The sequence below is a fragment of the Sciurus vulgaris genome (assembly GCF_902686455.1).
Source record: "Sciurus vulgaris genome assembly, chromosome: 14".
Taxonomy (NCBI): domain Eukaryota; kingdom Metazoa; phylum Chordata; class Mammalia; order Rodentia; family Sciuridae; genus Sciurus; species Sciurus vulgaris.
Genome location: NC_136475.1, coordinates 60,694,875 through 60,721,982, shown reverse-complemented (window position 1 = coordinate 60,721,982; position 27,108 = coordinate 60,694,875). Strand labels below are relative to the sequence as shown.

At 43.4% G+C, this 27,108-nt stretch overlaps 1 protein-coding gene across 2 annotated transcripts in view; it reads left to right on the top strand.

Moving 5' to 3' along the window:
- PRKCE (protein kinase C epsilon) overlaps positions 1–27,108 on the top strand; it is a 466,710-nt gene that overhangs the window by 261,143 nt on the left and 178,459 nt on the right. For both annotated transcript variants that reach the window (XM_079111623.1, XM_079111624.1), the window contains exon 3: positions 26,890–27,049. In XM_079111623.1, the coding sequence (XP_078967749.1) occupies positions 26,890–27,049 (160 nt within the window). The remainder of the gene's footprint in view (positions 1–26,889; positions 27,050–27,108) is intronic.

Below are 27,108 nucleotides of genomic sequence, written 5' to 3'. Positions count from 1 at the left end.
GAAGCCAGTGTAGACAGCTGGCCTGGAGGGTCGTCATCTGGCAAGTCAATGCAGCTTCTGGATTTTTGAGAACTAAGGGTGACTACATAGTTGAGCCTCAAAGAAAGGACACGGTTGAGAATGAAAGGGGCGTCTTCATTCTCTGCAATGTCGGAGAAATAGGTCCAGTTGAGGACTGTCCTGGGTGGACCGGAACCAACATCCTCCCTACCTACTCTATAAATACCCCCAAATTCCTGCCTTATTTCCTCCACTGACTTTCTGGACATGTTAGTTGTCACCCCGCCCATTCTTGCTGTAGATACTTATTCAGTTGATGAACTTTTTTCTAGCCTCGAATTTGTATTCCTTCCTAACTTATGGATCCCTTGTCTTTGCATAAATGTTGCCCTTCCCTGACTATGTGACCACAGACTTCTTGTATCAGGCCTTATTCGGCAACTTTGTAGGGTAAAGTAAACAAATATGCAAATTTGTTTGAATTGAGAAAGCCTGTACTTACTAACTTGTGCCAGTTTTCTCTCTCACTGATTTACACGCCTCTAAAACATTGGCCTGCTTTCTGATGCCTTAGATTGGGAACCCTTGAGGGCAGAGGCTGGGGTTTTCTTAACTTCTTAGGCCCAGCAGGCACCTTGTTGGTACCTCCCTGGTGCACATGAGCTCACTGCCCTCCTGGAGACCTGTGACCAGTGCTCAGGAATCGGGCACAATCGGCTGATTCTGCTCTGGCTCGGACCTCGTCCAACCCCACTGTCCTGGTGAGATCCAGCCCAGAGCACCCTGCCAGCGGGGAGGAGGTGCTGGCCTGTAAAGCTCCCTGTTGCTGCTTCTCCTGGAAAATGATGAAACAAAAAACAAGTCAGAGAACGCGGACCTCTGCAGATGATACTGAGTCTCACTCACAGGTCGCTTGGGGCTTCACTGGAATAATGGATATAGGTATGTCAGAGACATTTGACCCAAGTGTGACAGGACAGACAAGGGACAGGCTTGTGTTTAGCCAGCCCCACCCCCACCACCTTCCCCTGGCTCCTTTTCCTTCCCTAATGTGCCTTACTGGCAAGTGACCAGACCTCAGCACCCTCCTTATGTCCCCTGTTTGCTGTTCTTTCTTCATTTTATACCATGCGTTCCTGGAGAGTGCCATCTGGTCACCTCTCTTTGATCAGATTTCTAAGACTTTCAGACACATTTTCAAGTCTGGGTCATTGAAAGAAAACGCAATGAGTTTTTAAAAAATGTTTTACTCAAGTGGCTCCAGTAGCAGTGAATGCAGTTTTAAGGCTTGCTTGCTGTGCATTGTGGGAATCTGTTGTCATTGCTAGGATGTGGGTGTGACCTGGCCCCTCTCTGTGCTGGGCTGGCAGTGAACTGCCAGCAAGTACATTCAGAAAACAGGAACACCCTCGCCTGCCCCCAGTCTAACCTCTCAGAGTCTCCTTGCTTAGTTGACTTGATGTTTTAGAACTCATCTGCTGTCTTCCTGCCTTCCTTTCTCCCAGAAATTGGTATCAGCAATGCAAAGTGCAGGCTTCTGTCTTGTGCAAAAGAGCTCAGACCTTTCTTCCACTTCATCACCTGATATTTGCTTCAAAGAATCCAAAAACTAGTCCTAAGTAGTGTGTGTGTGTGTGTGTGTGTGTGTGTGTGTGTGTCTAGAAATTGGGGAGAGACCAGATTAGGGGCAGCTGTGGCTTGAAGGGAGTGGCCCCAGAATGGAATCTGTAGACAGCACATGCTAGGCAGGACCAGCTACTGGGATTTGGAAACAATAGACTTTCCATCTGTATTCATTTTCTTACCTAAGAAACAACCACAAAAAATGCTGGGCTTTAATATTTAATGTGTGAATGGCTAGGAGTACATTTTTATAATTTATAAGGAAAAAAATGTTTTGCTTGTATGTGAAACAAAAAATATTTGTAGACCTCTGGCTTGGTAAATCCAAGTAGGAGCAAAAAATGGAAAAGGCAGGGAGTACATCAATTGGGGCAAGAGCGAAGATGCTGACATTTGCACTCTCACACGCTCAGGCTGACGCCCGCTCCACACTCACATACACTCACCTTTGCTCACTCACACACATACAAATACCAGCAAACCCCTCAAGCGCCCACCAAACTCTCAAACACATTTAAAAAATAACCTACGGGTGTTGAAAACTTTAAATAGACACCATTCCCAACTAAACAAATGACATAGGAATTAACCAAAAGCAGGAACAGACACTCCCAGGCATGGAGGGGGTACAGCAGCATGGTTAGTCCCTTGAAAAAGCACTCATGTGGCCATCTGCTGACTGCTTTAACCCATCCCGATTGCTGGGATCAGACTTGAATCTCAGGAAGCCAGCGCATGGCGAATGCATAGTGACTAGACCTTGGTGATCAAGGCCTTTTCTGTACCGCCAGCTAGTACATCCTCTATTGTATCATCCATGGCACAAGGAGAGCTGAGGGTAGGAAAAGACATGGCTGCAGCCCAGGAAGCTTAATGCTTGGGTTGGGAGACAGTACAGACCGACATCAAACTTGTCACTGGCGTGTGTTTATAAAGTGCCAGCCTGTGCAGTGCAGTGGAAGGAGGGCTATGATGGATGGGTTTATGGGAGGCTTTCAGGAAGATATAGGACTTCAGCTGTATCCTGAAGGATGGACAGTTGACATTAAAAGGTAGAGGGAAGGGGAAATTCAACCAGCATAGTTCCATCCATTGAGGGCCTAAGGACTGACTGAAAACTAAAGTCACTTACCCTGACATGAGTGGTTTGGTCATTGGGCAACTCAAACATGCACTGGAGGAGCTATGGAGGGACTTCAAGTGATGGAAAGTTATTGACTAGACAACCTTGAAGGTGCACTTGAGCCCTAGCTTTTTATGATAACATGATGGCTTTCCGTGGCTGACTCTTGCTAGGAGGTGATAAATTCGCTGATTGTGGGGAAGTTGTTCAATAGGATAAAAGACACTTGGTGCAGGAGAGGTTTATCTTTTCTACTCTGATTAACACAGGAGAGCCAGGCAAGAGGCTACTGCAGGTAGCTGAAGCTTTGTCTGAGGTGACTCCATCTTTCCCACGAGCTGTCAAAGCAAACTCTTGGAAACCAAGCCTAACTGCCAGTCTGAGTTTGTTACTTCTTTTTGAGGTGTGACACCTGGCATGACCCATGAAATGTGAGCACTCTTGCTTACAGAGAGATGTGTATGGACCAGACACAAATGACGATTTTTTTTTTTTTCTTTCTCACATTCATCTCGAGCAATACCTATGAGACCTTGATTCTGGTTTTACCTGTTAAAAGTTGACAAAATGAATTATTGTGCTAGTTAAGTCCCCAAGATGCCAATTAAAGAAACATTTTTGGCCAAAGACTGTATGTCAGGTGCACCCTGAGATGCCTCAAAAATTGCCAGCTGGGAGCCGAGCATGGTAGTACGTCTATAATCCCAGATACTTGGGAGACTGAGGCAGGAAGATCACAAGTTTGAGGCCAACCTGGGCAATTTAGTGAGACCCTGTCTCAAAATAAAATAAAAGGGACCGGAGGTTCAACTCAGTGATAGAGTGCTTGCCTGGCATGTGTGAGGCCCTAGGTTTAATCCCCAGTACTACCAGTAATAGTAGCAGTAGAATTAGTAAATAGTAGTAATTTACAGGTAGAATAAGATATTAATATCATATTATCATTTGGTTGATGACTTCTAAATTATACAAATGAAAAATATAATACAAGGGATGAGCAATATATTCCTCCCTAGATTCTATTTAGGTGGTAAAATAAGCAAGTCTCTTGTAAATTTCATTATAATCAATATTGATTGTTGTATTACATGTGACATGTCATGCATGAGGAACGTACATCCACTGTTATGTGAAAGGTCTCAGGGTGGGACCTGGGCTGGCCCAGGGCATGTAATTAATAAATTACTGGCGAATCAATGACACAGTCCTCATTGGAAGGTTTAGAACCTGAATGGAATACAAATTCCACTGCACCCTACACCGTGTTCCATAAGGACACCCTGTTTTCCAGTTCTGCAATTAACCGTTGGGAAACAATCTCCTTGAGATTCAGCTTTTTCAATAATAAAATACTTTATAACACATTATACATATTAGAGTATATGTATAATTATGTGTATGTATTAAACTTTTTATAAACTTTACTTTTAAACTTTTAAACACTAAATGCCATACATACTTACAGTAAGACATATTTAACATGACTTACGAGTCTTTAAGATGTAGAATGAAAAATATCCAACCTCCCCAGCCTCCTAGCCCCACTTCCCAGAAGTAGTCACTGCTGTTCTTTTCTTTATATACTTTAAAGCATTACACAAATACATGCAGTTAGGATTATCATTTATTTCAGACAGTATTTCAACTTTTATGGCATTTTGTAAATGCCAAAGATGGATGGTTGCATCTTGTGGCTAGCACTCAGCAGCAAAGATTTAGATGGCTTTAAGAGTTTATTTTAGGTAATTTACCACTTTCGAATGTTGTAGGAGGTGAATTCCTTTGTTAAAGGACATGATTAAATTTACCCTAAATCAGACCGACATTTGTACATTTATTCATTAAAAATGATTTTGCGTTTACCACGTATGAAAGCACTTACCCCAACCTACAAAAGATAAAAAGGACCATAACATCTCAGCCAGGAGGAGAGTTATGTGCAGGTACTATTGTATTTGTGCCAAAAGAGGGGTGCAGGTGGAGGGCCCTGGGAATTTACTTGGCTAAGCTCTCTCTTAGCCTCTTACCTGGGGCTAAGAGAGAGCTTCAAGGGGGCTTGAATTGGCATTTGCACATTAGTTAGAATTTGGACACACAAGATGAGAATTGGTTTTCCTAGGTTCATAATCATTGAGACTACAGAGGCCAAAATTTCTTCTTTCCAGAACTTTTTCCCCCCTTAAATTTTTTCTAGTCTAACTGTCCCAGATGCCTTTGGGAAGGACACAAATATAAAGTTCTCACTCCATGCCAGGATATAAAAAATGGCACTAAGTTATACTATCTTAGTGTAAACCAAGCCTCCTCTCCTGCTTTCTTGTGTCCTCTTTATCAGGAAAGTTCCCAGTTTGCAGAATGTACCAGACAGCTGCAGAGGAGGCTGTGTCTGTGTTAAGTAAACAAAGGAGAATTTGGAATCACCACGCAGCAAAATTGCCCTGCCTAGAAAACCAGCGCAGGATGAAGTTGCTAGAGCCAGAAGACATGAAAGGGTTTGGTCTGCCTTTATTGTTTTACAGGTTTGGAAACAGGCACTGAGCTGTGATGTGATTCAAAAGCAGAGCAGGGTGATGTCTGAGTCGGGTGTGGAAGAATCTAGGTGTTCTGGTCTATTCCCATACTCAGCCCCCACAAGACCATGCCATGCATATTCATGCCTGAATTCATTGACCCCGAATCCTTTTAGGACTGAATCACTTGGTGACAGCTCATTGCTGCTCTCCATTCTGCCTTGCTACTGTATTGCCATTTACTGCATCTTGACTTCTTGATGTTACTTCTGTTCTGCTGGTTGTGGGTGGCCTCAGGGTACTAGCACTGTAGGGCAGGGCCTGTTGTGTCTTCAAGCTGCTATTCCCCAGCTTGACCTCTGTACAGGATGCTTTCGAGAATGCACATAAAAGACTGTTCTGATTGGAGGGATGGCTATGTAGCTGTATATAGTTGTCAAAACTTAACTGACTTGTAAATTAAAGATCTATGCATTCCACATTGTATAAATTAATCTTCAGTGTAAGCAAATCCAAAACCCCAAAACTCTTATTTCAGTGTCCTCCCTTGTTAATCCTTGACATTTAGGCTGGTGAATTTTCCACTAGAGGACTTTGCAATGGCAACAGAGGTGGCCTGTAGTAAAGCAGGGACCATTGTCATCATGTGCCCTTTCCCTCTCCACTTGTGGTCTTTCTACTTCCTACTCCTCTCCCAACCTCCCCACTCTCTGAGCCTTTGGTTCCCCCTATTAAGTAGGGAGATGATTGACACATCAATGCATGAAGACGAGGAGGTGTCCAGGAGGACTTCAGTGTTGGAGGAGATTTTCACCTAGGGAAGTGACACTACACAGTAACTACAGCACAGCTGTCATTTACTGAGCAGATACTATGCTAAGTGCTTTCCATGAGTTATCACATTGGACCCTCACAGCACTGAGGTAGATACCATTATTACCTCTTCCTCACAGATACCTTACGGAAAGGACATTCAACGGTGCTCCACTGGTACAGGCCAGAATTAGAATCCAGACAAAAGGACCAAGGCCAGGACTCTTGGACTCTATTTTATACAGCCTCTTGGGAGGAAAGAGTGACTTTTAGTGGTGGACTGTCAGGACTAGTGGGGGAAGACCATTTGAAGAAGGGTGTCCCCATTTCTTTAAATGGCACCACAGGAAGGCCACTTATACCTATGTGTGAAGCCATAGTTGGTTATGAGGAACCCCCAAAATGGGGTAATGGAGTAGATTTAATGCTCTCCATGTATAAGTTATTTTGTGTTTATTAATGCCATAAATTCTCCCAGGTGCAAGAAAAGGCTTGATGGGGAACATGGCAGGGCCCTCTCAGAATGTATAGGATATTGACTGAATAATAACCAAGATGACCAGAGTTTGTGGAACTACTTTATAAAAGACCCAGGGCGAGACCTGCATCTCTTACACCCTGCCTACCACCAGGCCCTGGGACTACCACAGGACCCTGGATAAGATCGTTGGTGGCTGTGAGTCACACGTGGTCAACTGTGACTAACTGTGCAAGAAGGCCACTGGGCCTATTTGCTTTCCCATTTGTTTTCTGGCTACTTCGCTCCAATCCATGTAAATTTCATGGAAAGGATATGGGTTATGAATGACCAAATCAGAACCTTGAAATGTGCAGGCTCAGCACTTCCCAGGCTTTGTGGGGGAAGCAGGTATGGCTGACACCCTGTCCACCTGAGGGGAGAGAAGGTGAGGGCCCAGAAGGTGAGGGCCCTGAGAACAGAGCTGCCAAAGACATCAGCCCTCCAGCTCTTATTCCGGGGAGGTCAAAGATGGCAAGAGATGGTGACAGTCTTCCTGCCAGCTAACTGTCCCTAATCTTGGTGAGATTCGTGCTGGAATCCAGGGAAACAACCAGTTGTAAGAGGCTCTTGGTGGAGTGCTATAAAGAGGATGGATTTGAGGTCAGTGAAACCAGGTTTGCTGGGTCAGTTCTTCCCCTGCCTTCCTGATGGGATTTCTTGGGAAGAAAGTCTGAATAAAGGTCACTGTGTTCTGGAACGGTTCAGGATTCTGCACCAGTGCAAGCCTTAACTGCTCCTCAGAGGAGTCTCAACTCCTGTGCACCAGGTGTGTGTAACTGGGTGGCTCAGGCAGCAGCCAGGAACTCCAGAAACATCTGTCTGACACAGATGCTTGGCAAACCCTTGAGACCTAGAGTCTGGCAAGTTAAGTCCTCTAGCATCTCTCAGCCACCAAAAGAAATACATGTGCAAAGAGGGTGGACGGAAAACTCTGAACCACTCTCCATCACCTGGTATATTCATTTAAAAATAAAAAACAGGACCGTGAACATAAAATATGGTATATACATGCAATGGAATAGTATTCAGTGATAAAAGGGAAGGAAGTACTGATGCATGCTATAACATGGACAGACCTCGAAAACATCATGCTGTGTAAAAAGTGTCTGATGACAGAACACCACGTATTGATGAGTCCATTTATACGGCATGTCCAGAATAGCAAATCCATAGAGACAGAAAGTAACTTAGTGATTGAATAGGACTGAGGGCCTGGGGGGTGGGAGATGCCTACTAGAGGTATGGAAGGGGTGATGGAAATGTTCTAAAATTGTGGAGCTGCTTGCAGAACTCTGTTTATGGTACATTTTGAGTTGGTAAGCTGTATGGTACATGACTTATCCCAAAAACTATTAACCCAAAAGAGATATTTAGGAAGCAAATGATGCAAACTAAAAAAAAATGTATCAAACTGTTAAAAAAATTGGAAATAATGTTTATAATACAATGGCCACACCGCTGTCTTCCTGGTCCACGTCATCTGATCTCTGGCTACCTGGAGACATATTTTTACGGGGTCATGTCAGTGTGAGCTTGGAAAGTTTCTCTTTAGTAAGCAGCTGTCCATTTTGTCACCTGGTCTTTGCAGTTACCATCTTGTATTCTACCAGCTTGCCATTTCACTCGATCCTTTTCTGGTTGGTAGGCATTCAGGCTTCCAGATGTGTGACCATGGTGATTCTCTACCCAGCATTTCTACAGAACTAAAATATTGTGGTTAGGGTTATTTCTTGGGGGTGAGATTATCAAGTCTGAATTTCTTGCTATGAAATTTATATTCCTCTTCTCACCCATTATCCCTGATAAAGTTTGGAGGTATAAAAATGAATTAGGTAGCCAGGCATAGTCACACACACCTGTAATCCCAGTGACCTGGGAGACTGAGGCAGGAGGATCTCAAATTCAGGTCTGGCCTCTGCAATTTAGTGAGACCCTGAGCAATTTAGGAAGACCCTGTCTCAAGATAAATAGAAAAGGGCTGGGGATGTAGCTCAGTGGTAGACTGCCCCTGAGCAGTTCAATCCCCAGTACTACAAAATAAATATTTTAATTAATCAATTAATTTATTTAGGTATGGGGGATTGAACCCAGGGCTGCTCTACCACTGAGCTACATTCCTGACCCTTTTTCTTTTTTAATTTGAAACAGGGTCTCTCTAAGTCATCTTGCCACGTGGTTGAGGTCGGCCTGGAACTTGTGATCCTAGTGCCTCAGCCTCCTGACCTGTTCAGGCATCCCTCACATGTATAAACATGTTCTGCCTAAATGTTAGGCCCTGCCTAATAACAATGGCTCTGAGCAACAATGAATGAATCTATAGATTGCATCCGTTTTCAAGTTTTACTGTGCAAGACGATTGCAGATGTAGTGTTCATTGTCACATCTTCAAATTCAGTGAACTGAGTCCAGTCCTTGCTGTGCCGTAGTGTGGCAAATCCAGGGCAAACGCTTACCAGCATATGGACACACAACGCATTAAAAATGTTGAAAATATTTTAAGCAGATGAAACCATAAGAATAATTTAGTCTCAATCTAAATACTCATTACTCACAGTTAACAAACCTTTAATATTTGCTTTGAATCTTTTTCATTTGCTTTGTTAAAGAAATAAAACATTAGATCCAGTTGAAGTCCCCTTGAGTTCAGGGGTTTCTGCTCTATTGCTCTCTGGATATAACCTCTGGGCTGAGTGAATTTGGTGTTTAGCCTATTCTTATGTGTGCTTTTTAAAGAAAAACATACCTGTGTGTCCATAAATGTTTGTGTTGTGAATTAGGTTTTATATAAATGGTATACAGTATGTATAATTTTGTAACTTGCCTTTCTAATGGAAGCATTGTGTTTTAAAGATGTGTCTGTGTTGATATATTAAACCTGGTTCATTCTTTTTAACTGCTATATGATATTCCTCCTATGACAACATCACACTTTTTATTCATTCACTTTTTGGTGGATATTTAAGTTCCTTTGCATTTTTTACTACCACCAACAGTGGTAGTAAATCATCTTCATGGCTCTTTAGGTAAATGTGTGCCACTTTCTCCAGAATGTATTCTTAGGAAGGAACTGCTGTCTCATAGGATGTATTCATCAGCCTAGTCAATTATTGCCAAATTGCTCTTCAACAGGGTTAAAATAATTCACACCCGCCAGCAGTATGTAAGAATTATTTATATCCTCACCAACACTTACTCATGCCAGATTTTAATTTTTGCCAAGCAGTTGGTACAATGTGGCATAATGATATATGGTATAACGATAATGGATTATTGTTTTAACTTGTGTTTCTCTGGTTACTAAGGTTGAGGGTCCTTTTAGGATTACTGGCAGTTCTCTGTCCCCCAAGAAGAAAGTGTTCCTATTTTTTGCTAATTTTTCTTTTTAGTTATAGGACTTTTCCTTATTGAAGATAGGAGCTTTTGAAATAGATTGAACAAAGAAGTCTGAGTTCGTTATCTGTTGCAAACGTCTTTTCTCAGTGTTTGGGTCTTGTCATTATAATTTGTTATGTGTTCTGGGCAGACATTTTATATTTCAATATGATTATATTTGACTTGTATTTTTTGCATTCTGTTCAATATATCCTCTAAATGACACATAAATATTTGCTTATTTTTAAAATAAATGTCTTGGTGTTTTGCTTCTTATGCGTATATCTAATTCTGTCCCCTGCCCCATCCAATTGACAACCTGTGGACCTAGGATCATGTTATGATCATTCCAGGTTTTCCTATTGAACTTTTTCTCTTGTTTCTGGTCTATTTTATTTTATTTTTTGCCTATCTGACCCTCTGAGTCAATTTACACTGTTTTAATTGTTTTAACTATAAAATAAATGTTGGTATTGGATAGAGGAGGCTCCCCTGATTTATTCTACTTTATCCACACTTTTTGCTATTTTTCTTCTGGGCATTTTATGATTAGTTTCTTAAATTCCTTAAGAAATCTACTGGGATTTAAGGTACAGCCCTCATTTTTGAGTTACTGGTTTTTTTCAAATGGTTACAGATCTGTTCACGTTTTGAACTTCTTCCTGAGTTCTATGAAGCAAAACACTTGCCTAAAATAAATCCTTAGAAAATATGCTCCTAATTGGTAACCTGGGAAGCCTAACTAAAAAGTTTTCCACAAAGTGAAATTTTGACCAAAGGCTGAAGGAGTTTTCAGCGAAGTTATTATTCTTTTCTTTAATGAAATCAGTGCACTTACCAAAAACTAATGCTTAGTTTTGAAAGCAGTAAAAACAGGTCACTGTGTTACAGATCAGATCATTTATCACCCTATAATGGACAACGGCCAATCTTTGATCTTTGGACAAGTGTGTTTGATTTTCACATTTTATTATGAAGAGCTTTATCTTGAAATTTCCTGGCAGACTTTCAGTTACACTCACTGAGAGCTAATTTATTCCTGCTTCTCACATTCTAATTTTGAAGATAGCTGATAAAGATGTCATAGCTTATTTGCATGAGGAACTGGCTGAGTGAGGAGAAAATAGCTGTCAAGGTCATTACCAGGGTTTATTCTTGACTCTGCCCCAGTTTCCCCAGGGATTGCCAGATCCCTGGTCTGATGATGTCGCAGGCCAAGTGTGTAATGAGACATAGGGAAAAAGACAACTTCGGTTTCACAGAGACAGATGGCTGTGTCCGGGGTGGGGTGCACATCAGTCTTGTGTCCTAGGTCTCTCGGTCATGCTTCTGCTGGCTCAAGGTGAGACGTGTTCGAGAACCAGGCTTAGTTGTTGGTGGACAAGTACAAGGACTGGCATTCCTTGAGTCCCTGGAGAACCCGGCTAAATGTACTTGAACTACCAGGCTCAACTCTTGGTCCTCTCTTTGCACACTTAGTGGCACTGAGGTTTTTTTACCTGGGGCCATGTTCACTTGGTCACCATGACAAGAAAGCCCCTAGTGGTGTCCTTGCATGTCCCCGGTGTTGTCTCTCATGATCATGGTTGTGAATTGCACCTGAACCTTCCCATGGTGTACGCCCAATGCCCAGACCTGCACTTTAAACCAGTGTTCTTCACTGTGGCCTTGTTGTCTGCTCTGCCGGCTGCAGCGAGTTTCCTGGGGAGCCGATTGAAACGGCAGGTTCAAGCTTCACCCAGTGGGACTGGAAAGTGGCTCTGGAGTCTGTGCCTGCACCAGCTTCCCAGGTGACTCTGATAAGTGACCAGGACTGTGAACCACTGCCTCTAGACAACTTTAACCTCAGGTCGTGGGCAGGAACCTGGACACCTAGGAAGCAGGTGAACCATCTTCACAATGACTTCATGGCCCTCTGCCTTGCAAGTCTTTGGGCTTCCAGAACTGCTACTTCATCCTTATGTCTTCATTGAAACTAGGGGATATTATGTATCTATGGCCTCAACACCTGAGCAGGGCTCCTCTCAGTCCAGAAGGGAGGCCTTTTGACACAGGGCCACACTGGGATGTTAACCACAGATTTGTGCTCAACTGCTTTTAAGTTTAAAGGTCCTGCTCTCACTAGGGCCAGGCTAGACCATGCAACATCTAACAAAATTGGGACTGAGCCAGAGCAACCCTGTGTGGGAGGCAAATATAGCAAAGACTGAGGACTTTTGTGCAGTGCACAACCTATACAATCAGACCTAGTGAATTTGGCTTTCTCACAGTGTATCCTCTGAATTTGTGCCAACCTGATTAAAAGTGCTAACAGTGTAGTTCTAGGACTGTAAAACTGGACAACGTCAGCTCTCCAAAGAACCTGCAAGTCCTAGAACATCAGAGCTGAAAAGGACTTAGAAATCACTCAGTCTAGCACTTCTTCACACAGATAAACTGAATCCCAGGGAATGAAAGGAACTTACCCAAGGCACATGACTAGTAACCTAGGTCTCCAGCTCATAATGATTATGCTCATTTCATTGAATCATGCTGCTCCTGGGCCTTGGAAGTCAGGGTGCGGGTAGTTTTTCTCTCTCATCTCCCTCCCTCCCCGCCTCCTCTCTCTCTCTCTCATTGACTCAACTCACTCCTCCTTTTGCTAAAAGTATACATTCTAAAGGGACATGAACTACAAGCAAAATTTATTAGAAAATACCCTAGGCCCCACTGGTAAAAATTGAAATTAAAGGAGCATAAAGCAATCTCTATTTTATACTGAAATTGCTATGTTAAAATTTAGATTTACCAAGTAGTTAAATTAAGGTGTAATTATGAGCATTACTAAAACATTTAGTCACTCTTCAAAAGCACTCACCACAGGGTACCCCAATATAGCATTTAATGTACATTTAAAATTAGGTTTGATTGATGGAAAGTACATTGACATGCAGCGTTCCACATACCTTTTTTTTTTTTTTTTTTTTTTTTAAGAAAAAGAAGACTGAAAGTGCTTTGTTGAAGTCGTATTGTGCCACACAACACCAAGATCCTATTAGACAGCCAGTTCCTGTTTTCTAGGAGCTTGTAAAACATCAGGACAAAACACAGCAAGCCAAACAGAACTGTAGGTTACAGCTGGAGAATACGCTTTACCCGGCAGGCTGAGTTCACCCTGAAAGCTCATTTCTTGGGCAGGAAGGTCAAGCCAGTTTCCTTCTTGACATTGCTGAGCAGTGTTTGGATAATGAAATTCTCAAATGATGCGACCTCTGTGCTGAGCCCAGACCAGTTATTTTCAAACTTCAGCATTTGTGTGAGATGACTTGACAGGTGCGGGGCTCTGGAGCCCCTCCCCCATTGCCATAGGGTCTAGGCAGACGCTCATTTAACACCCTGGTGATTTTGATGGAACACACCTGGAGAATCTCAGCGCCAAAGGGGACGTGAAAACACAGACTCATTCCATGTCAATTTATCTCTGGGAGGATGAGGCCAATGTGGGAGAGATGACCTCTCCAGGGGTCACGTAGGTGATTAGTGTCAGAGCCAAGTCCATCACTGGACTCCAAGTGAGGACCTCTCAATCCAGATAGAGCATGTTTCCTTCTTGCCTTTTCCTCTCTCCCTCAGTCTGAATACCCACGCCCTCTCTTCATCCTCTAGAATGCCATCTAGGATCTCTGACTGAGTCACATCCCCCTGCAAAGTGACATTGAACCAAAACACTTGTTTGACATCACTGGCAGCTGCTGAGTGCATTGTTGCTGTGTCCCTTGACACCTGTCCCCGGTGCCTGGCTCCGCTCGTAATGCTTGAGACTCGGCTGGCTGGCTGGCACCGGTGGATCTCAGAGTTCTCCAGGGGAGGGTATTAGGCATCCAGGGTTGGGAGCCAGTGTCCTGCAATAGTGCTTCTCATTATTTTGGTACCAGCAGAATCTCTTTTGCTGGTTGATGTGGGCGGAGCTCGGAGGGGATGGAGTATTGGGAGGTGAATGGATTCCCAGAAGCCGCCTCTTCTCCTGAGGCATGGGCATGGCTCTGCCTCACCCTGCAATCATACCTAGTGCTCTTGCCCATTACATTTAAAAAGACACATTTAAACACCGTTGTCTGTAGCTCTCTTACATGTCCTTGCTGTGAAAAATGCCCTGGTCCCTGGTTGAAGGGCAGGAAATGGCCTCGGGACCAAGAAGCCCAGATCTGCTCTACCCCTGGTTCTCCATGTTCCTCTCCTGTTAAAATCACCTGGGAAGTTTTAAAACCTCCCTGCATGAGGACCAAGGGCTGTTCCCAGAGCACTGAAATGGGACTCTGAAGGCGGGGCCCAGGTGTGGGTGTCTTTTCAGGTGGCCTCTGTTTTATAGGGAGAAAGGCTCCAGTGTGTCTCGCCGGGAGGGCAGAGGAAGAAGCTCATCATACAACCAGAGCTTCTAGGCTTCCCAGGTGGGAGAGCATGGAGGGCGGAAGGAGAGGTGTGCTGCCACGCGGGGAGAGAGCAGGTCCCCAGGCCTCCCGCCCCTTCCTCTTAGGGTAAAGGCCTGGGCCAGGCGCTCCTTCAGTCCCTCGCAAGGCTTGGCTGCATTTGCCGGGGTGCCCTCCTAGGCAGTGACACCATTCCCCTTTTGTACATGCGTCCTTCACTCAGCCATTTGCTCGGTTTCTGAGCTGGTCACCTGCCCACGAGAGCTGCTTTCCTGCTCACCTGGTAACAGGATGTAAGAGGCTGACCCCTGAGATCCCCGGTAAGAGGCTGACCCCTGAGATCCCCGGTGTCCCCCTCTGGAGACATCTTACTAGTGCCTCAGAAGCCCCTCTCTTGGGTCGCCCTGGGTTGCCTCAACTGCTGGGCAGTCTGGAGTGCTGAAGAATGACCTGGGGCATTTCCCATCTCGCAGCACAGACATCTCCCACAATTCTGGTGACCCAGAGGACTGCAGGCAAGACAGGGCAGTGGTTCTCGGAGGGCATTCACTGGGTTCCAAGCCCACCCACATCTAGAGTCTGTTGAAATGTAAGTTTTCAGGCCCCGAACTAGGACCTGATGAATAGAAACTCTGGGGCGGAGTGGGTGGGGGATGACCTAGAAATATATCTTAATAAGCCTCCAGGAGGTTTGGATGCATGGTCAAGTCTGAGAACCCACAGGCTAGTTCTTTGGGGTTGTCTCACTGCTGTGGTCGCATTTGCATGCTGATTTTACTTTGCGTCCTTGGGGATATATCCAACCCACACATTTAGGCTATAGCTAGAAAGTTCTGGCCTTGGGTGAAGTTACCACTTGGACAGCGATTTCACCCTTCCATGTCTTTTCCACGTTCCTCTCCCATAATGAAGGGAACTTTGGGTGCAGAGGTCCTTATGTGGCTCCAGCGGTTCTGAACAGAGAAGAAAACCTTCAAATGCATTCACCCACGTCTCCAGGACATTACAAAGGTTTGGTACATCCAAACCAGGTGAAGACTAAGGGTTTCCTTACCTCTAAAAGCTCAATGATGAGGCAAATCACTTCATATGCCATTTAGAAAGTTTCTGAAGAAAAGATAAATTTCCTCACAATCAAATACTTCTTTATCAATATCGCATTTTCCATTTGTCCTTTACTATTAGCAGATGATCGAAGAACACCTAATGGAATATAACATGGGACTCCAGATATGCTTGCGAATCTGTTCCGCAGGACTAAAAGACTAATGAAATTGAATGATTTAACGTAAACATAAGCATACAGGAAAACAGGGAATATCCACCGAGAGCGCACATTCAAGATACTTGAATTTCTAAAAGAGAAAAGAAATATATAAAATTTGTTTGATTAGTACTTTTGAAAAGGAGAGAGTGGGAACCCTCATTTCAATGTGCTATAACATGAAAGAACTCTTAGGCTGGAAACGATTACATGTCAAGAAGTATATGTACTTACTGTGCCATTGTGGTTCTTTGTGGATTGTGAAATTGTGAGAACTGGGGACGGCTTTTATTTTGTGAAAAGACATTTTAATCACATTGTATTCATAGAAAAATACTTAGTTATTTTGAGCTGTAAGAAGATGAATCACAATATGTTTAATACCACATTGCTTCCCTTACCTATTATTGTCAATACTTTGATATTTTACTCAATTAATAATGATTTGAGCTAGCAATGAGGGTTTGGGGTGAGGCGGGAGAAGGATGCAAAAGGAATCTTGATGATTTCTTAAAGTAACTAGCACTCTAGCTGAAGAAACAAAGGAATGCTACAGGGCGCACTTCGGAAGTGCATGAGTAAATGTTTAATGGGTGAACATCAAGTTGATTGCTAATGACTCCAGGTGCTATGGTGGTTCAGAGAAGAGGAACTCTCTGTGGACTGTTCTAATAAGGAAGTTTTTCATGGAAGAGTGGGATCTTAAAGGGTGGGAAAGATTTTAATTAGAAGATGGAAGAAAGACTCATGTGCAGAAGCAAGGAAGATTGGTGCCATTAGAATCTCGGGGAGAGTGAGCATGATTTGTGAGGGAAGCCAAGTCAGGAGACTTGCCTAGGTGGGGAGGTGGGTGCACAGAAAGGAAGAATGAAAAGCCTGCAGATGGCCAAGGGGAGCAAGGTCGTACCAGACATGGCAGTTTTCTCTGAACTCATGATGACTGACCCCTCTGCTTGGTGGAGTCCTCAGTGACAGGTTAATTTAAATGCTCCAGGTTGCTGTTCATTCTCAACTGTCCTCAGGACCACTCTTCCAATTGTTATAGCTCCTGGCACGGGGACTGAAGATACAATAGGTCCCTTTCCTTATTTTTCTCCTTTTTCTTTTCTTTTTTAAATAGATTTTAATTTGCATACAGTAAAATTCACTGTTTTTTAGCATCCAGTTCTGCGAATTTTGACAAATGCATGCAGTCATGTAACCCCTAGCATAATTAATATGTGGAACCGTTTCATGACCCTCAAATTCTCCCATTATTCTTTCCCTTTCATAGTCAAACCCTTTGTTCATCTTCAGCTTCTGGTAACCTTGGATCTCTTTTCAATGCCTATAACTTTACCTTTCCCAGAATATCATTTAAATGGAATATATAGTCTATGTAGCCTTTTGATTTTTTTCCCCCTAGCCAACATCGTGCTTTGGGATTTATCCTTGTTGTCTTTATTCATAATGTGTTCCTTCTTGTTGCTGAGTAAAATATCACTGTATGAATGTACACCAATTTGTGTGTAGTATTCATCCCCCAGTTGAGCAACCTTTGGATTGTTCTCAGTTTTTTGGTGATTATAGATAAAGCTGTTATGAATATTTGCATATAGGCTTTTGGGTGAATGTAAGTTTTCACTTCATTCAAATAAATATGTAGGAGATGGGTTGCTAGACTGTGTGTGCCAAGAGTTTTCCTAAGTGCCAGAGCCATTTTGAAATCTGACCAGAAAAGGAGAGGTTGAGAATCATCCTGAAATTCTTCTACTTAAGGACATGTCAAGTTTTAGGTAGTTCTCACCCAGAAATCAACTGGTGTTCTTCTCTTGAGCTGCAAATTAAGGGCGAGGATTTTGTGCTTTTAAAAAGTACCAAGAGTGAGAGAAAGATGGTTGCCCTGCTCTTGTGTGTTGGACAGCAGGTGCAGGAAGAATCTCCTTTTAGCAGATCATTTGGGTTGGGCTGCTAGCTAGCAAGGCCAGGCAGCTCCAGGATGAAGCTCAGCGCCTTCCTGAAATACCACCATCTTGCTTTCTCAGGAAACTGGTGAAAGAGCAAAATATAGAACACTGTGACTTTGTTTTATCTTTCCTTTCTTAACACACACACACACACACACACACACACACACACACACACACATACAATTTTAACCTCTCCATTCTAGTTTTCTGATAATAAGATTTAATCTGGGTTTTGCCATAGGGTAAAAATAATGACATTTATTTAAGAAAAACAACAACAACAACCCTGAAGTAGCAACTTCAATCTTTGCAGCCTCAGGATTAAAGAGGGGACTGATCTGTGAGAAGGGAATAGATTTCTTCATTCCTGCCCTGAGGTCTACAAGTTCCACAAGTGCTCTGGCCACTATAGCTGTTTCTGTGGGGCCCTGGGGTTGTTCCTGTGTGAGGCTTCCTAAGGAAGGTTCATCTCCCCAGTGCCTACCCCAAATGAGAGGCACTTGGGTAAATAGGAGGAAGGGAGGAAGAATAGCAGGCTCATATCTTGGCCACTGGGAACTGAAAGACCAGAGAACATAGACTGTCTTACCTGAAACAAACCATCTCCTTTCTGGAAAACCACGAGGGTCACTTAGTTAACAGCTGGGCTTGGTGATTTAACATCATCTTTATTTCTTTTCACTCTTATCATTTCTCTTTCTCCATCTCCTGTGTATTACCATTCTTCCCTTGCCTTTTATGTTCTTCTTTTTATCTTTGAGTTCTCTGAAACTCTCTTTCCTTCCCAGGTAGTCTAGTAAGAAATATCTACCTAGTCAGTTTCCTGGAGACCCTACCCAGGACTTCCAGGATCTTTCTGGGAGAGGTCATGAATTTTTTTCATAATTTTAATTTTAAAATTAGTGAGAGATCAACACTTCCTTGGCAAAGAAGTAGTTTGGAGAAAACAAACAAACAAACAAACAAACAAAAACCTATTTCATTGTGGTATTTTGGGAAGTCATGCAGGTGCGTAATCTTGAGCAGCTCCGTGGAGCCCACAGTGGGGTAGCTAGGGCCCCCTGGGCATGAGAGGCTGTGATTGTCTGGGCACTGTGTCAACCTTCCTTGAACTCTGCCTGCTGCTGGGTGGACGATTGGAATAGCTGATATAAACAGCACCAGGAGGGTGTGGGCCTCTCAGTAAATAACCCCATAACCTTTTCAGCTGCAGTGCAAAAGCTTGCTATTTATTTGAGGGGGAAGGGAAATGTCAAACTTTGCTTGGCATTGATACACCCCCCTCGCCATAACTGCCAGCTAACCACTGGGAACAGATACCCAGTGAAGACTGGCACTGCAGTGCCACATTGAAATACTGCGTTCCAAAACGTGAACAACAGGCAGAACCTGACCCCATGGCACAAAGTACTCAGGTGCCCAAGAGTTCAGCAAAGGCTCAGTTTCCTGTGATTCATCCTGAACATCACTGACACTGCGGGGACTCTGGCCCCTCCCTTGGCTGGTGTCCCGAGTGGCTGCTTTCCCAGGCTGGGAGCCCTCTTTGAACTTTTAGCAGATTGCCTGAAGGGTGTTTTGCTCTGTGGCTTCCTCCTGACATTGTGACTTTCCTTGAGTACCCGAAGCTTCACTGCGACTCCATCACATAATGCTACAGCAGGAGGGAATGAATGAGTGAATGGGTGTGGACCGAGGCAAGCAGACTTCCTCCTCCACTGAAATCCCTCTTGCCAGCCTTCTCCCTGTTCACCATGGTGTCCTTGGTACCGGAAGCAAGGCCTGCAGGCCTGGGGTTTACCTGCCCCGTTTCTCCCATTGACACCTGTTTCTCAGGTCGCACCTGTGCTGTTGGCCCTACACGATGGATGTGTGGTATCTACACGTTTTATTTCTTTCCTATAAAGAACAAACTAGCTACAGGTTTATTTTCATAAATGGACAGAGTCTAAGCTCTGCCATGAACACAGCAAAGGTCACTCAGAAAGGGAAGAAGAGGAAGAAGAAAATGGTTTATATTAAATTTGAGATGCTAATCTTGAAATGCCTCCAGTGCACTTCTGATTAGATTATGCACTGAATCAAATACGCGGACAATCCCAGACCTCGGCACTCACACGCTTCTGAGGCACATTGTGTGAGTCCCGGAAGATACAGACAACCTAGAAACATCTCTCTGAAGGAATTACTCGCCATTTCCTCTTTCCTGTTTTGAACGTGATTTTTTTTTTCTAACGTATTGTGAGAGTACAACATGTAGGATGGACTCTGGCATCACATAAATATTTACTTAATATTTAAAACCCACTCTCATGAAGTGTTTGTTTCACTTGAAAATATTATAGCTTATTTTCCTCAGGGAAAATAAATAAATAAAAGGCACTGCTGCTTTGATTTTCAGTACCCTGTTTTGTTTTGTTTTCCTTTCATTGACCTTGCATTTTAAACCAATAAATCCATAAAGTCAAACTAGAGAATGCTTTAATTAATAAATTAATTAATTGTGGTGCTGTGGATTGAACCCAGGGCCTTTTGCATGCTAGGTAAGCACTCTACCAACTGAGCTATATCTCCAGCTCCAAACCAGAGAATTCTTGAGAGGCAAAATTAAACTCCCCAGAGGTCAAGTTCCGACACGGCCAATGCTGCCCCTACCAGCTTGGGGCTTGAGCTGAGCCAGGGGTTTGAGCCAGGATGTTTCCTCATCTTGATAGTTAAGAAAACAGAAGCCCCCTCCCCGCTCCCCCCCGCAAATTAAATGACTTGTTCAAGGATATAAAAAAAGTTTGAGCAAAGGAAAAATTTGGCTTGTCTCCTAAAGCCTAAATTCAACCATACTACAGAAAGAGGAGTGAAAAGAAGGAGCTCAGGGAAAAGAGGACCCCACAGCATACCCGCTTGTGCAAGACCCCGAACATGGAGAGTAGGTGGCCAATACCATGACTGTTGGTGTCTGGTTAGAGTTGACACTTGGGTTTGGTTGTCCTTGCCATAGGTACCTTGGAAGGAAGTGCTTGGGGGATTCCAGGGGTTCTCAAGCCTGAGACTTAGAAATTCCTGCTAGATTTTTCTAAACTGAAAGGGATTCTGAGAAGGCCAAGGTCAAGGATACTATTATAGTTCGGATATGAGGTGTCCCCCAAAAGCTCCTGTGTTGATACAGGAATACTGAGAGGTAAAGTGATTGGATTGTGAGAGCTGTAACCTCATCAGCCCTTTTTAATTTGAATGGACTGGGTGGTGACTGTAGGCATGTGGGGTTTGGCTAAAGCAGGTGGGTCACTGGGGGCGTGTCCAGGAAGGATGCGTCTCCCTGTGACCCCTTGCCATCTCTCCCTCTCTCTGAGTTGACTATGAACTGAGCAGCTTTCCTCCCCTGGGCCCTTCCCCCATGACGTGTGCCTCACCTTGTTCCCAGAGCAATGGAGTTGGCCACTTATGGACTGAGACCTCTGAAACTAAGAGCCCCAGATAAACTTCTTCTGCTCAAAGTTATTTGGGGGGGGGGGGGGGTGTTTTGGTTCTAGCAACAAAAACCCTAGCCAAAACAGATGCCTGTGACCTCATGTGAGAGCCAAGTTCAGTTCACTTGGCCGCCTTTCAGTGTAGGAAGAGATGTGGCTCATGAGGGAGACCACAGGGGACCAGGGAAAACTTCAGTGGCCAGACTGGCCAGAGAAGGTGGGGTTGAGTTTGGGACCAGGGCTGCCTCTCTCTGTCTTCACCGTGTCCCTCTGATCTAGGCTCAGAAGTCTCCCCACCAAGGAACAGGGACCAGGTGAGTAGATAAACAGAGTCTCGACTGCAGGGTGCAGATACCTTTTAGCTTTTCCAGGCATCTGCCTGAAACCTGCCGTGGGTTCTTCTGTGCACTGGGGCTGTTAAATATTCATTGGTGTAAAAGCTCCTAGGAGGTTAAAATTTATAGACTACTTGAAGAAGTAGAAAACATGCCAGGGGTCCCTACAGGTCTCCTGGCTGCTTCAGAGGACATTGCTGCTCAGCCTATGCCTTTTGTGAGTTCTTGTCATTATGTCTGACCAGCCAGAATTTCCATTTCCACAGAAAACTTCAAGAAAGGTATCCGGCTTTGTGTTGCTCTCTCCCCCACGCGGGGTTATCCCTTCTGCTGTGCAGTAGAGGAGCAGCCCAGCAGAGCATCTGTGAAGAGCTGGATGGGTCTTCTGGGAGGTCAGCCAACCTTGATTTTGCCTCACAGACTGAGGCTAAGGAACAGTCACACCAGCTGAGCATGGCTGAGTGCCTCCAGTGACAGCCATGAGCATCCTCCAGAGCGAGTCAGAGGTGTAGGGGACAGGTCTGGACACTCTGGCTGCCCCTTGGGCCTGGCTGTTCATGCAGTTCAGATCCACAGGCAGTTGGAAAGCTGATGAAGTTTGTCATCTCTCCTGCTCTGCACGGCAACCTCTGGTGCCCTCCATGCCTCTTCATGCCAGGGAGTCCCCTGCAGCATTGCCTACGACTTCAGATGGAGAGCAAGCTTTAAAACATCACTGGAGAGCACTAGAGAACATTTTTAAAAATAGGAAAATACAGAATCCCATCATCCTAATGTGGCTTAATTTTTTCTGTTAGCTTCAACCTGTGGATGTACTATCTGCGGTTGTGTTATTGTGCATTCTGCTTTTACAGTTTTGTATCATATTTCCCCATGTTGCTCTGATCTTCCCTCACAATCTTTTTTTTTTTTTTTTTTTTTTTGCAGTGCTGGGGATTGAACCCAGGGCCTTGTACATGCAAGGCAAGCACTCTACCAACTGAGTTATATCCCCAGCCCTTCCCTCACAATCTTAAACTTGCTATAGATGTACTGTAATTATATCACTAGACCACTCCCCAAATTTTAAAAAATTTTTCTTTTTATTTATTTATTTTTGATACTGGGGATTGAACCCAGGGGCACTTTACCACTGAGCTGTATCTCCAGCCCTTTTTACTTTTTTTTATTTTGAGACAATGTCTCACCAAATTGCCTAGGGCCTTGCTAAGTTGTTGAGGCTGACCTTGAACTTCCCAACCTCCTGCCTCAGTCTTTCGAGTCCCTGGGATTATAGGCAGATGCAACCATGGTTAGCATGTTTTTTGGTTTTAATTTTTATTTTTTTTTGTTAATATAGATATGCAATGGGGAATATCTACAAGTTACAAATATATAGCTTTTAGTTTCTATTTAATTATTTATTTACAGGTAATTCCTAAGGAATTTTTAGATCAAAGGATGTGAATCTCTTTGTACTGTTTGCTATGTATTGTAGTATTTTTTTTCTGAAAATTTATGTCACCTGGCATTGCCTCCAGCAGTAAAAAAAGAAATCAGTTTCCTGGTAACTTGTCAATAGTAGAAAATATCATTTTTAAACAAACATGTTTCTTTATTAGGTATTAAATGTTACCTCCGTCTTATCTCAAGATGCTTCTGCCTTGCATTTTGAAAACTCCTCATAAGAGTGACTATTTTACACTTCTCCTCCTGTACATTTCATGTTCATGTCATTTACATGGTTATCTGTACGGATATATTTGAACTTGTTGATATATAGACCTATGTGGTATTCTTTCCATTTAATCTGAAACTAATTGAGAAGAAACAACCAAACAAGTTCAGGTTGTGCAACATTCTGTAACACAACACCCTGCATTCACCACGAATGTGTCATAGAAAGAAAGAAAAGAAACTGTTCTAGACTAAGGAGACTAAAGAGATCTGGCAACCAAGTGTAATGCAAAACCTCTAATTAGCTCCTGGATGAAGAGAAAAGAAAAGAAAAGAAAAGAAAAAAAAAACCTGTGAAGGACATTTTGGGAACAATTGGGGAAATTTAAATATAAACTACATACTACATATGTTATATTCGTGTTAAATTTTCTTCGATATAGTGCTTATGTAGAAGACTGTCTTTGTTCTTAGGAGGTAAAGGTTGAAGTATTTAGGGGTGAAATGTTACTATGTCTGCGACTTTTAGAGGGTTCAGCAAACTATATGTCATATATATTATATGTAATATATGCTATATTATCAATCAGTATATAGTATTGCATAAATTATACATGATATGCAATATATGTTGTTCACACATGTATATGCATATTTGCACACCTATCCACTCACACACACAATCTATTACTCTTACAATGGGTGCTGCATTTAAATTTTTATTTAATACATTTATTTTTGTGATAAAACTTAATGTAAGATCCACATTCTTAGCAATTTTTAAATGCATAATACAGTATTGTTAGGGCCTCTGCTGTACAATAGATCTCTCATTTTGTATACCTGAAACTTGGTACCCTTTGACTAATATCACCCTGATTCCCTTCTGCCCTGGCCCTGGCAAACACCATTCTACTCTGTGCTTCTGTGGGTTCAACTATTTTAGATTCCCCATACAAGTGGTATCATGTAGTTTCTGTTTACTGAGGACTGAGAACAGTAGACTGTTTACTGAGGATGGAGCATATCATTCAGCTTCATACATCTTATCCCAAATGGCAGGATTTCCTTTTTTGTTTTTGGCTGAATACTAATCCTTTTATGAATATACTTTATCCATTCCCCCATCATTGGACATTTAGGTTGCTTCTATGTCTTGATTATTGTGAAGAAAGCTGCAGTGAACATGGGAGTGTAGGTGCTTCTTCAAGATCCTGATTTCAGATCCATTGGATGTATGCCAAGAAGGGATGGATCACATAGTGCTTCTGTTTTAGTTTTTAGGGGATACCATACTGTTTTCCTTAGTGACTGTTCCAATTTACGGTCCCACCTGTGGTGTAAGAGGGATTCCTTTTTTCTTATCCTTCCCAACGCTTGTCTTTTGTTGGACAGTAGCCAACCTAACAGGTCTGAGGTGATATTGTAGTTTTGATGTGCCTTGTCTTGATAATTAGTGACGATGACCATCCTTTTCGTCTACTTTTTGGCCTTCCTTTGGAGGAAGGTTCAGTTCCTCCACTTGTTTTTAAATTGGGCTCTTTGTTCTCTGCTATTGAATCATAGAATTTCCTTATATATTTTGGATATGAACCCTTCATCAGTTACATAGTTTGCAAATATCTTCTCCCATTTTATAGGTCATCTTTTCTGTTGATGGTTTCCTTTACTGTGCAAACTTTTTATTTTTTATTTATTTATTTTTTTAGTGTCTTATGGCTTCCTTTGTCCAGTTTTTGCTTTTGTTAACTTTTTTGGTGTCATATCCAAGAAATCATTGCCAAGACCAATGCCAAGAATCATTTCCCCCGTTTCCTCTGAGTTGTATGATTTTGGGTCTTTAAGTCTTTGATCCACTTTGAGTTGATGTTCACATATGGTATGGGAGGTGTCCACTTTCACTTTTTTGCAGGTGGATGTCCAGTTCACCCAACAACATTTATTGAAGAGATTATCCTTTCTCCATTGTAAATTCTGGCATGCCTTTTGAAGTTCCATTGACTCTTCATGGAACTTAATGTTAATGTTAACATTGTTAACAATGTTAACAAATTGTTAAAATGTCCGTATAAAATGATCTACAAATTGTCATTCCTATCAGAATCTCAAAGGCATTTTTCTTATAGAAACAAATAAAAGAGTCCTAAAATTAATACAGAACCACTAAAGACTGGGTAGATAAAGCAATTCTGAGCAAGAAGAACAAAGCAAGAGGCATCATATGTCCAGATTTTCAAAATATATTACAAAACTTCAGTAATCAAACACTATTTTACTGGCACAAAACAGACAAACAGACTGAAGGAACAGAATGGAGAGGCCAGAAATAAATCCCATGTAGCAGGAGCTGTGTTTTGAAAGAGACCATACACAGCAGCGGAAATGCTGAAGAGATCTGCTGCTGGTGGTGGATCCTGGGGCCCAGCAGGCTGTTCAGGAGGCGGGGCCGCTGAGGAACCTTGTGTCTTCTCTCATCACATAAGGCGGCTGCTTCCTTCCCCGCCTGTGGGCGGCAGGGCCACGGGTGCTTCCAGGTTCAGAGGAACGTGGAAGAGGGGTGTTTTCACCAGCGTGGGCTCTAGTTCACTTTCTTCTATTTTCTACATAGAACTTCTCAATTAAGAGCCATGCTAACTGGAGTGGACAGTCACTCCCTCTTCCTCAGTGGTCACTCCTGTGAAATGGAGATGATGGTACCTGTTAAGCAGAGCCGTGAGGATGCAGCGAGTTACTGTATGCGATGCACTTAGCACAGCACCTGCCAGAGGAAGCCTGATGGCCTCTTAGCCATCTCCACTGCCTGAGCTCAGCCCAAGACAGTTATTTCTCATAGTTCTGGAAGCCTGAGATCAGGGTGCTGGGATACTCCAGTTCCAGTGAGGCCCCTCTTCCTGTTTTGCAAATGTCTCACTGCATGCTCATGTGGCAGAGAGCAACTCACTTGGTCTTCCTCTTGGACACTTATCCCACCTTGGAAGGATCCTACCCTGATGACTTCATCTAACCCTAATTACCAAAGGTCCCATCTCCAAATACCATCATATTGGGGGTTAAGGCTTCAACGTGAATTTGGGGGGAACACGAGGAGTCTATAACTATAATCATCATTATTACTTTTGTTGCCATCTGTCAGTCCTCTTGCAAAACATTCTTAGGTTTGGGGCAACCGTAGAGATGGAGGGAGTAAAGAATCTTCAGAGGGGTGGTGGGTCTTGAGACTTTGGGCAGGTGTCTGCTTTCACAGTATTACATTTCCTTCTCCTTTGACCTTGGAAAAAGGTTTTAGTTGTCCTAGTCTGGGTAGAAGGGAAATGGAAGAAGGCAGATGTTTAGGCAGATACTGTTCAGAACCAGAGTATTAGGTAGTGAGAATCCACACCACCAGCTCCTCCCAGCCCACCGCCCACTGTGATCAGCACTGTGGTCCCAATTTATTGAAGGAGATGCCCCAGAGGCTCAGGAGGAGGAAAAAACATCTGTCCAAGGTCACACAGCTCAGAAGTTGAGCTAAGATTTGAACATTGAGCATTTTAACCCCAGGCCCTTGAAACGTGCAGCTGGTGTGTGGAGGAACTGGGCACCTTTACTGAAAACTGAATTTGGTTTGGGGTGGACTCTTGAGGATGCAGGTGGACACAGTGGGAGGATGTATGCTCTGGGTCTTCCCAACCCCAGTGTATGCTCACTCCATCCAGCGGAGTGGTGAGGCCCCTCAAAGCCCCGAATCCTTCTGCAAGCTCAAAGGCTGCCTTCCACCTGAGGCCACCTCCTCCTCTGAGGGTGGGCTAGCAGCAAGAGGTCAGTGTTAAGATGCACTAACCTATACTGTTTTCTTCTCTGCTCTTGTCCTCCCCCAGCCCCTAAAGACAATGAAGAGCGTGTGTTCAGGGAGCGTATGCGGCCAAGGAAGCGGCAAGGGGCCGTCAGACGCAGGGTCCACCAAGTCAATGGCCACAAGTTCATGGCCACCTACCTTCGGCAGCCTACCTACTGCTCCCACTGCAGAGATTTCATCTGGTAAGCCCCTCTCTCCTGGGATCCTCTAGGCATGACTTCACTATGGCAATAAGATGGGA